Source organism: Elephantulus edwardii, unplaced genomic scaffold (genome assembly GCF_000299155.1).
Source record: "Elephantulus edwardii isolate Elephantulus edwardi_28Jun2011 unplaced genomic scaffold, EleEdw1.0 scaffold00246, whole genome shotgun sequence".
NCBI lineage: Eukaryota > Metazoa > Chordata > Mammalia > Macroscelidea > Macroscelididae > Elephantulus > Elephantulus edwardii.
Window position 1 is genome coordinate 2090677 of NW_006399996.1, and position 11478 is coordinate 2102154.

The window sequence follows — 11478 nt, forward strand, 5'->3', positions numbered from 1 at the left end:
TGATGTCTTGTACCCCGAGGGCTAGATGCTCCCCTCACCCAAAAGCCGCTCAGGCTCCGCCCTCTCCTGGCTGGCCTGGCTCCCAGGGGACCAGGTTTCCACTCCACGCTTTCTCAATTAAAGACGATTTCTACAACTACGTTTTGCCTGTTAACTGTGGGTAGCGGGCACCAGCAGTTGTTCGAGGCGGGACCAAGGCCTGGGGGCGGGGCGGTGGGCTGGCGACGGCCCCCCAACAACAGGTGCACATTCCTGGGAACCTCGTCACTTCCCGTGCTGGCAATCGCGGCCGCTTACGGAGCCGACTCGGGCGACGAGGCTGAGCTATGGCCCGGAGGGCGCTGGAGCTGCTATTGCTGCTGCTGCTGGGGGCGCCACTTTCTCCGGGTAACTAAGTCCTGATGGGTCAGTGACAGGCATGGGTAGTGGCCAGATACCATGGCTTCACTTGGTCCTCTCCTTCCCCCCCAGGCGTCCACGGCTCGGAGGCGGAAGGCCAGCTCCGGGACAAACTTTTCTCGGGCTATGACAGCTCGGTGCGTCCGGCACGGGAGGTGGGAGACCGCGTCCGGGTCAGCGTTGGCCTCACTCTGGCGCAACTTATAAGTCTGGTGAGGTCTCAAGCTCGGGGTAGAGGTCCAGCTGGTTAGCAGGCTGAGAGGCGTGGCTTTGGGGAGGACCGAAGTACGGGGTGAGGGCGGGGCCTTGCAGGGAGATGGACAAGGCATTGGCCGAGATTGAGCAAAAATTGGACCAGTGGGGAGGTTGGGGGCGTGGCTGCTTTGTAGGTGGGGTGGATCTGCAAGAAAACCTGGGTTCTACGGATAGGCTGGGAGGCGGGGCCAGTGCGGACGGGGCCAGGACTGGGCGGAGCTTGGTGCCTGACAGAGCACTAAAATCAGTCGGAGGCAAATCTGGAGTGAATGAATTACGAGCGTGGACAAGGTCTGACATGGACCCAGGTGGAGAGAGGGACAGAAGTAGGGCTGTAAATGGATTAACAGGAGTATCTCCATCAGGAAAGGGGTGTTTTCTGAATTTAAGGCGGGGCCTAGACTCAAGAGGGTGTAACTTGGAAAAAAGGGGCAGGCCAAAGCTCCCCCCTCCCCATTCCCTCACCTTTTCACCTCTGTCTTTTAAATCTTTCCCTTCTAGAACGAGAAGGACGAGGAGATGAGCACAAAAGTGTACTTAGACCTGGTACGGAGTCCACGAGGGGTGGGGAAAGGCATCTCGCTGCCTTTATGACTTCCTCAAATGTCCAGGAATACATTTCATATCATCACCTCAGAAAACACATTCACAATTATACAGAAGCTTATGGAAACATTGCCAAGCTGTATTATGGGAGTTGCGCTCCATGTATTTTTCATTCTAAGGGTTTTTTTTTAACTCTGGTTTGGGACAACTAATTTGATACTCAATCTACTAAAGAGTCTCGAAGTGCAGGTTGAAACATTCTGTCTTGAAGGCTAACTTAGTACAGTATCCTCATTTTTACAAACTAAAAATTATAGGTCTGGTGCCGGAAAGGGGTACGTAGGTGATGTAGGTTTAAAAGAATGAAGATGGAGTCAGAGCCAGAACCTGGCCTCCTGCCCCACAGTTCCTCCCCAGTGCCTGGACTGCTCCTCATCCCTGTACCATCTTTTTGGGCTTTCTTGAGTATCCCAAGTCCTTTCCCAGCCTCCAGCCCTGGACGGTCCTTTAACTACTTCTTCCCTAGGAGTGGACCGACTACAGGCTAAGCTGGGACCCTGCGGAGCATGACAACATCGACTTACTGCGGATCACAGCTGAATCCGTGTGGTTACCAGATGTCGTGCTAATGAACAAGTCAGGGCCTTGCCAGGGCCTGGGAGGTGGGCGGGGCCGCCCGATGGACAGATTTGCCCAGGCCCCACTTGATTTCAGACCTGACTTCAGACTTGATTCCCTGCAGCAATGACGGGAATTTTGACGTCGCTCTGGACATTAACGTCGTGGTGACTTCTGATGGTTCTGTGCGCTGGCAGCCTCCGGGCCTTTATCGCAGCAGCTGCAGCATCCAGGTATGCAGGCCCTGGCTGAGAAGACCTTCCATTTCCTTGGAGACTCAGGATCACTCCAGTGGATCCCATGCCTCCTCCATCATTCTTCACAACCCTCATTTGTTTTTTGCTCTTTTGCTTTTTTAAAATTGTATCTTCTCTGTACATTTTCACTGACCTCTCTCTCAATCTACCTCTCTTACTGCCCCACTCCCATTTTCCCAGTGCCCTCCCTTAATAACCTGCAGATTTTCCTGTAACCTCATTTCTTTATGATCCCCTCCCATGATCTCTATACTCCCAGGACCCTCCTCTGCTCTGTGTCCTCTCTGATGACCTTCTGAACTCTGGTCAGTCCCCAGTAGTTCCCTTACAGCTCAACACCCCTCCCCTTCCACTCAGGTTACCTACTTCCCCTTTGACTGGCAGAACTGTACCATGGTGTTCAGTTCCTACAACTATGACAGCTCAGAAGTTGTCCTGTGGACAGGTCTGGGGGCTGATGGACAAGATCGGCAGGAAATCAACATTCAGGAAGGCACTTTTATTGGTGAGTGGGCATATCGTCCGTGACCCTGGGCCTCACATTTTCCAATCCCTAACAGACCCAGCAATGCCTGATATAACTTGAGTGGTCAACAAGATGATTATGATTACATTTTACATATATGGAGATAGAACTTATTAAAAAGTGATTAGAGATTGACTGTCCAGCCCAGTGTCCACAGCTAGCCCATTATCACACTAGGCCCTCAGGAGGAGGATATGGGAGAGTAAGCCATGCCTGGCACTAACCACACAGCTCCCATACCTGTTTTTTTCTCCCTAGAAAACGGCCAGTGGGAGATTATCCATAAACCTTCTAGGCTTATCCAGCCTCTGGGAGATTCTAGGGCAGGTGGGGAAGGACAGCGTCAAGAAGTCACCTTCTATCTCATCATTCGCCGGAAGCCTCTCTTCTACCTGGTCAACGTCATTGCGCCATGCATCCTCATCACTCTCCTGGCCATCTTTGTCTTCTATCTCCCGCCAGATGCAGGTGAAGGGAAAAGGGACCTGCCTTCCTTCCCATCAGTAGCTCAGCTCCTTCCTCTTCTCTTTGAACTCTGACAGGGTTTTATTGCTAATCCAGGCTACCATGGTTGTACTTCTAGAATCCCACCAAGGTTTTTTTTTCAAAAAGAGAGACTCATCAGGACCCAGGTTCTCTCTCCCATCAAGCATCTAAGTATGGGCTCGGCCTCCTTTCTGCTACTCGTTTTTTTGTGCTGGGAAGAGAAACATTTAAATTCTTTCTTTTGGAGCCCCAGGGTCTGAAACTTCCTCTTTTCTGACTAAGAAAACTGTCCCAAACGCTACAACTCCTAGGTTGTTTTTCCCCTCCCTCTATCCCTAGCATCTTCCTCTCCCACTTTCCAGATACCCACTTAACTTCACAGAGAAATAATAACCACATTTCTCTATTAGGCAGCATAATGTATTAACATGGAAATTTCTGTTTCTCAGTTTTCTGATCTGGAAATAGGAACAATTACTGTACAGAACTATGGTGGGAATTAAATGTTGGTATTATTTTTTACCATTTAAAAAACATAACATAGGAGCAGAGGGTTGAGGATGGGTGGGGGGCGGTAATCATAGGGTCACATGATTTGCTGGGTGGAGGGAGGTGGAAAGATCTGGTGTGGAAAACAGTGTATAAGAACTTTATAAAAAAACAGTATAAAATAATAATAATTTTAAAAAGTAAGTATTAAAAAACCCCAAAACAGAGGCTCCAGGTGGTTTGAACAGTTTAACTGAAAGCATGGATATCAGACCAAATCATACAATTTATATCAACAATATGAATGACAAAATTAAAAAAGAAGAATTGAAGAGGTCTTTGTATGTCCTGTTTTCTCAGTTTGGCCATGTGGTAGATATTGTGGCTTTAAAGACCATGAAGATGAGGGGACAGGCTTTTGTTATATTTAAAGAACTTGGCTCCTCCACAGACGCTTTGAGACAGTTACAGGCATTTCCGTTTTATGGCAAACCAATGTGAATCCAATACGTAAAACAGATTCTGATAGTATTTCTAAAATGCATGGAACTTTTGCTGACAAAGAGAAAAAGAAAGCAAAAACTGTGGAATAGGTTGCAGCAGCCACAAACAAAAACCTGGTCAGAGAACACCAAATTCAGCTACTACTCAAGGAAATTCAACACCAAGTCCTCAGGTCCCTGATTAACCTCCAAACTATATTTTATTCCTTAATAATTTACCAAAAGAAACTAATGAGATGATGTTATCCATGCTGTTTAATCAGTTCCCTGGATTTAAGGAAGTGCGCTTGGTACCTGGCAGGCATGACATCACATTTGTTGAGTTTGAAAACGATGGGCAAGCTGGTGCCGCTCGAGATGCTTTGCAGGGATTTAAGATCACACCATCCCACGCCATGAAGATCACTTATGCCAAGAAATAACACTTGGGGGAGTCTTCCTTAAAGGACTTGAACTTATTTATATTTGTTTTGATAACTCTGGACAGGCCATTTTATAGTTGAGAGCAAGGGACATATTGAAAGTAAACTTTGTGGAAATACTTAGATAATTACCTTGTCTTTCTTCAGCTCTGGTGAGCCTTAAAGTATGAAGGCCTTAATTTTGTACAATAAACTTTTCTTTGTATTCTGAAAAAAAAAACCCAAACCCAAAACACCCAAAAAAATACAACTTAAAGACATTGCTGTGGAGTTGAAACTGACTCACAGCTGACTCTTCAGTGAGTTTTCAGAGGCTGAAAATTGCACAGGAAGAGACTGCCTGTCATTCTTGCTCAAGGAAACTGATAGATTCAAATCTCCTGCCTTTGAGTTGGCAGCACAACTTCTTACCCACTAGGCCACCAGAGCTCCCTTTACAATTTTTTTTAGGACTAGCTATAATGTTGTATACCTATTATATGCTTCTTGTTGTTTGTGCTGTCGAGTCAAGTGACCACATGAACAACAGCTAGGACCTGTCAACGAAGAAAATATACAAAACCAAGTCTATCAGATACAGTAAAACCCATGAAAGCCAGGACCTGTGTAAGGTAGAAACCTATTCTGGAAGGAAAACAGAAATATTTTCCACTAACAGAGAAAAATAAGAAAATGGTAAGACTGCCGCCCCCTGTCAAAGGTAGAAAACTTCTCAGATCATGAAAACCCAGGCTATCTTACAAGCTCCATTTCTCACAGGATTCACTCTAGAAGAGGCCAAATGCTAAGCAGAAAAAGAAAGAAACTAGTGGCTTAGAATCAGGGTAGGAGCTGCATTTTAAAAAAAGAATATAGACAATGATGCCTCACTGAAAATGAATATTTGAACAAAGACTGGAAAAGAGGCACAATTATAAGCGAAGCAGATAATCTGAGAGAATGTTCCAAGCAGAAGAAATAGTGAATATAAAGGCCCTGATGTGGGCGTTTAAGAAACACTGAAGAGCTAAAAGACTGATTGTTGTTACTGTTATATGCCCTGAGCTGACTGAGACTCACAGCAACTTTATGAACTTCAGATATTTATCCTATCCTGTACCATCCTCACCATTACTTGAGCCCATTGTTAGGGTCACTGCATCAATCCTGTTTGTTGAGGGTCTTCTTATCTTTTGCTAACTCATCAATGGTAAATAATGTTATAAAGCAAGATGTCTATGATTGATTATGTGAAAAAAACCCAAAATTATTTTGTAAGCCTTCACAGAAATAAAAAAAAATTAACTGAAAAAGAAATCTTAACAAGGCAGATATACTGAAAAGTAAGGAAGGGGGAAAGAGTAGGAGATGAAGTCAGAGAGAATGTGAAGGCCCAGATCATAATCAGGTTTGGGCTCATAAAGGAATTTTTTTTAAAATTGAGATTTAGCTGAAAGCAGAGAATACCAGAAGAATGTTTATCTGTTTTTCATTGATTATGCAAAGGCATTTGACTGCGTGGATCATAATAAACTGTGGCTGACTCTGAGAAGAATGGGAATCCCAGAACATTTAATTGTGCTAATGCAAAACCTATACTTGGACCAAGAGGCAATCATCAGAACAGAGCAGGGCAACACTGCCTGGTTCAAAATTGGGAAGGGTGTACGCCAGGGATGTGTCCTATCTCCATACCTTTTCAACCTGTATGCAGAGCAGATTATCTGAGAGGCTGGGCTCTATGAGGAGAAGCGTGGCGTTAGGATTGGTGGACGATCTATCAACAATCTGCGTTATGCAGATAACACAACCCTGCTCCCTGAAACTGAGGAGGACCTCATGCACTTACTGCAGAGGGTCAAGGACTGCAGCATTCAGTATGGACTGAGGCTCAATGTCAAGAAGACAAAGATTCTCACCACTGGACCAATCAGTAGCATCAGGATGGATGGCGAAGAGATTGAGATTGTTCACAGCTTCAGTTTGCTTGGCTCCACAGTCAACACTCTTGGCACCAGCAGCCAGGAAATAAAAAAACGTATTGTGATGGGAAACTCTGCTGTTAGGGACCTCTCTAAAGTACTCAAGAGCAACGGTGTCTCTCTGGAGACTAAGGTCCGCCTGATACAGGCCATGGTTTTTGCAATCACTTGTTATGCATCAGAGAGTTGAACAATGACTAGGGAGGATAGAAGGCGAATTGATGCCTTTGAGCTGTGGTGCTGGAGAAGAGTATTGAATGTACCATGGACTGCCAAGAAAACAGATTCATCCTAGAGAGGGTTAAACCAGGCTACTCCTTGGAGGTAAGGATTCTGGGGCTTCGTCTGACATACTTTGGACATGTTGTAAGGAGAGACAGGTCTTTATAGAGAGGGATATCATGCTGGGTAGAGTAGAGGGACAGTGCAGGAGGGGAAGACCCTCTATGAGGTGGATTGATTCAGTGACTGGGGTAATTGGGATGGGTGTGTCAGAGGCAATGCGACTGGCACAGGATAGAGCAGGGTTTAGGGCTGTAGTACATAGGGTCGCTATGAGTCACAAACAACTTGATGGCACATAACAACAAAAACAACGAAAGTTTATAAAGAACTTGGGTTTCCAACCGTTCATTGCTGCACATTTTCCTCCCTGCCCCCTTCCCCCTCAGATCACTTTTTTCTTTGGGGAAAAAAGTTCTTTCATTATTATACAGACCCCCACCCCCACCCCAGACCACTTTACTATGCAGCTCTTATTCTGGATTCTTTGCATGCCAATAATACCTAATCATATATTCCTTTTATACAGTTTTCTCTCTTGTCTGTTTCAATGCTCTGTAGGTTATTTATCCCCTTTTCTTAGTTTCTCCCCAATCCCCATGTCAGTCCTGTTTTATAACAATGGCGCTATGCTGTATTTGTCTTCTTGTGACTGAGATATTTTACTCAGCATAATGTCCTCCAGAGTCACCCATTTTGTACAATATTTCATGAGATCCTTGTTTTTCAATGCAGGATAGTATTCTATTGTGTGAATATGCCACAGCTTCTCTATCCATTCGTTTCTTGATGGGAACTTGGGTTGTTTCCAACTCTTTGCTATTGTGAACAAAGCCACAATAAGCATGTGCATATATCTGCTTGAGTGGCAGTTACGGTTTCTTTGGGGTATATTCCCAGTAGTTGAATTACTGGGTCAAATGGTATTTCTATTTCCAACTTTTTGAGAAAGCACCATACTGCCTGCCACAGTGGTTGCATCATTTTACAATCCCACCAACAGTGAATAAGGGTTCCAGTTTCTCTGCAACATTGCCAGCATTTGTTTTTTTGCTGTCCTACAGGGATTTTGAGGAAAGGAGTGATATAATCTGACTTACATTTTAATAAGATCAGTAGAGAAAAGTCTGCAAAAGAAGATGAAGTAAGGGGAACAGTTAGGAGGTCTTAAGTAATAATGTGCACGTAAGGTAATGGTGTTTGGGTCCCAGTGGTAGTGGTAGAGGTGGTTAAGTCATTAGTTTCAGAATATATTTTGAAGGATGAGTCAATAGAGTTTGTTATAGATTGCATATGGAATGTTGCTGTTGTTAGGTGCCATTGAGTCAACTATGACTCACAGCTACTCAATGCACAATAGACCTGAACCTTGCACTATGAATTGAGGATGACTCTAGGAGTGGCATCCACTTCCTAAACCACATGCCTCTGGAAACTCTATGAACCTGGAGAAACAATGATGGTTATAGGAAGGCTTCAGACCTTTGGTTCATAGGGGCACTATGAGTTGTGCTCGACTCGATGGCAATCAATAATAACAACAACCAAAGGTTTAGATCTAAACCCCAAGAAAGAGGGAGTTGTCATTTGTGAGATGGTGAAGACTAGGGGAGGGGGAAAATATTTGCGGGTTGGAGACATGTTACATTTGAGATGTCTGGTGGTGCTGTGGTAAAGAAGTATAGCTGCTAGCCAAGAGGTCAACAGTTGGAACCCAATAACTGCTCCTCAGAAGAAAGAAGAAGCAGCAGTCTACTCCGTTAAGATTTACAGCCCTGGAAACCTTTCAGTGCAGTTCTGCTTTGGCCTAGGAAGTCATTATGAGTCGGAATGAACTGAACAGGCAGTGCACTTTTTTAAGATGGACATTTGGTGAGGTTAGGTATTTGGGTGGTGCTAATTCTGGACTTCAAGGGGAATAGTCTTGACTTTGGACTTGGAGTAATCATTTGTATGCAGATGTTTTTCTAAACACCAGGGAAAGCTGGAACCAGTTGCTGACTGTGCCATAGAGACTGCCTTCTGACAAAGCCTAACTCTTTTTTTACCTCTCTGAACCCCCAGGGGAGAAAATGGGGCTCTCGATCTTTGCCCTACTGACCCTTACTGTGTTCCTGCTGCTGCTGGCAGACAAAGTGCCTGAGACTTCCCTATCCGTACCCATCATTATCAAGTACCTTATGTTCACCATGGTCCTCGTCACCTTCTCAGTCATCCTCAGCGTTGTGGTTCTCAATCTGCATCACCGCTCACCTCACACCCACCAAATGCCTCTTTGGGTTCGACAGGTAAGAGCTCTCTCCCACCCTGGCCACTGAAAGTGCTGTGCCTCAGTTTCTTTATCTGTAAAATGAACCAAATAATGGTATCTTCTACTCCACAATGTCTGAGACGATGAGGATGGTGCAGGACAAGACACGGTTCAGATCTACTGTTCTAAGGGCCACTTAGAGCGATGCCACCCTCCCACCTCTGTGTTAATGCTCAATCTTAGCTGTTTGGGTTTTGTCCAGATAAGACATGGCACAGTTAATTTTATCTTCCTATCGATATGCTTTTACCGTTTCCCATAACTTCTTCATCAGTATTATCCATTTTGAGTATAAGAGAGACATTCTCAGAGTTGGGTAATACCAAAATGGTAGTCTTTGGGGTCTCTAGTCACAGCACCTTCAAAATAAGAAGTATTAAGGCTCTGTAGTGCCTCTTCCTTGTTTGTGTAGCTCTGTGGAATCAGACTCAGGAATTGGAAAATGGTGGGCTTGTGGCTGGCTGCTTCCCTTCTGGTCTGAAAGCCTGAGGACACAGTTCAAATTTCCTCTGCAGATTTTCATCCTCAAGCTTCCTCGGTACCTGGGTCTAAAGAGGCCCAAACCTGACAAAGACCAGATGCTGGAGCCCCTTCCTTTAGCCCTTAGAGATTCCCCAGGAAGTGGCTGGGGTAGAGGAACAGATGAATATTTCATCCGGAAACCGCCGAGTGATTTTCTTTGTCCCAGACTCAACAGGTATATCCAGATATCTATCCATCCCTCATAAAACAGGGAGAGCTAGGGGAACTACACTTCCCAGAAGACCTTGCGAAAATGAGCCTAATGTTTCCCAGAAGATGCTGTGGATGAGCATCATGGGAGTTGGAGTACCCCTTCAGCTGTCCACTTTGTGGGACAGTGGAAACTAAAACGTAGAGGGGTGGAAGGAGTTATCGAAGGCAGGCGAGGTTTTGCCGAAGGTTGCCGCAGTCAGGGAGAGTCTAAAGGGCCTTTTTGGGATTTTAGAACAGGTGCGGGGTTGGAGAAAGGAGTTAGGGTGGAGCTTAGAAGCGAAGCGTTGGCTTTGCTTGTCTTTGCGCCCTCTGGCAGGTTCCAGGCTGAACTGACTGCCTCTGACCTGCGGCGATTTATCGACGGCCCCAGCCGGACAGTAGGCTTGCCCCCTGAGCTCCGGGAGGTCGTTTCTTCCATTAGCTACATCGCTCGACAGTTGGAGGAGCAGGAGGACCACGATGCGGTAAGCCCAGTGAGCGTGGGCAAAGCTGGTTAGAAAACCTGGGTGACTTTGGCTCCACCCTGACTCTGGTCTCCTTTCTCATTGGAGGTCTTCCTCTTTCCGCACCTCCCTCGGCTAGGAGAAGTTTTCCACCCCTGTCCTTTGATCGCTGTTTTGCCCCCTGTTACGCAGCAGCTCCCTCTTTTTTCCTCTGGGTATTTGAAAGATGCTTATCTTGGTATCTGTGGCCCTGAGCTCAAAACTAATCTCTTTTGTCTGCCTCCAGCTGAAAGAGGACTGGCAGTTTGTGGCCATGGTAGTGGACCGCCTCTTCTTGTGGACCTTCATCATCTTCACGAGCGTCGGGACCCTCGTCATCTTCTTGGACGCCACATACCACCTGCCTCCTTCCGACCCCTTTCCTTGAGGACAGGAAGGCCCAGACCCAAGGTACTGGGCCAGAGTCAACTCAGCCTCCTAGAGTCCTCTTAACTCTTCCACTAGGAACACAGCTCTCTCTCATACTTTCCCTGGGGAAGAAGGTGGAGTGGGGCTCAGACAGAAGGCAGCATTGATTGGGCTTGCTTCTGAAGTTAGAGACTTTCGGGGTCTCAACACTTGGATCTCGGATGAAATGGGTCAAAGAACAAGAAGCAGGAATGGCAGGAACTGGGCTGATTGCCTTAATGCCACCAGCATAGTACTTAAGAGTAGGTGTTTACCAAGAATTTACGGAATTAAAGAAAAAATATCTGGAAAAACACACCGATTTAGTATTAGTAGGGCTTTTCTTTGCCTATTGCAACTAGTGGCCACATTTTCTTTTTGCCTTTCTGTTTTGTTTTTCCATTGCAATACATAATTTATTTCCGAAAACATTGTTTGCTGTAATTTTTTCCTCTGTGATGAGTATTATTAGGCTAAAAAAATAAGTTTTTGAAACCATGTACTTTTAATTAGGGAAAACTTTTTACAAAAGCTTCTCATTAAAAAAAAATCAAGTTCCAGCTTTAGTGCTCAAATCTTGGACAAGCCGCTGAAACTGCTATTCCTCAGTTTCCTTATCTGTAAAATGAAGCAAATAATGGTATCTTCTACTCAACTCTGAGATGATGAGGACGGTGCAAGATAGGATAAGGTCCAGATCCGTTGTTCATAGGTTGCTTGCTATGATTCATACTCTAACTCAAGGCCTCGTAACAACTGGTGAAGCACTATACAGTATATTTTATCAGTCACAAAACT

At 45.4% G+C, this 11478-nt stretch overlaps 1 protein-coding gene and 1 pseudogene across 1 annotated transcript; both read left to right on the forward strand.

The window, feature by feature from the left end:
* The first annotated feature begins 326 nt into the window (after positions 1 to 326).
* Positions 327 to 10660, forward strand: CHRNB1 (cholinergic receptor, nicotinic, beta 1 (muscle)). Its single transcript, XM_006899121.1, has 11 exons — positions 327 to 387; positions 472 to 611; positions 1156 to 1200; positions 1727 to 1836; positions 1943 to 2051; positions 2433 to 2580; positions 2860 to 3069; positions 8809 to 9032; positions 9571 to 9752; positions 10107 to 10254; positions 10520 to 10660. Exons 1-11 carry the CDS (start codon positions 327 to 329, stop codon positions 10658 to 10660), a joined length of 1518 nt encoding a protein of 505 aa, XP_006899183.1.
* On the forward strand, positions 3838 to 4501 carry LOC102857619 (annotated as a pseudogene).
* Positions 10661 to 11478: the final 818 nt, after the last annotated feature.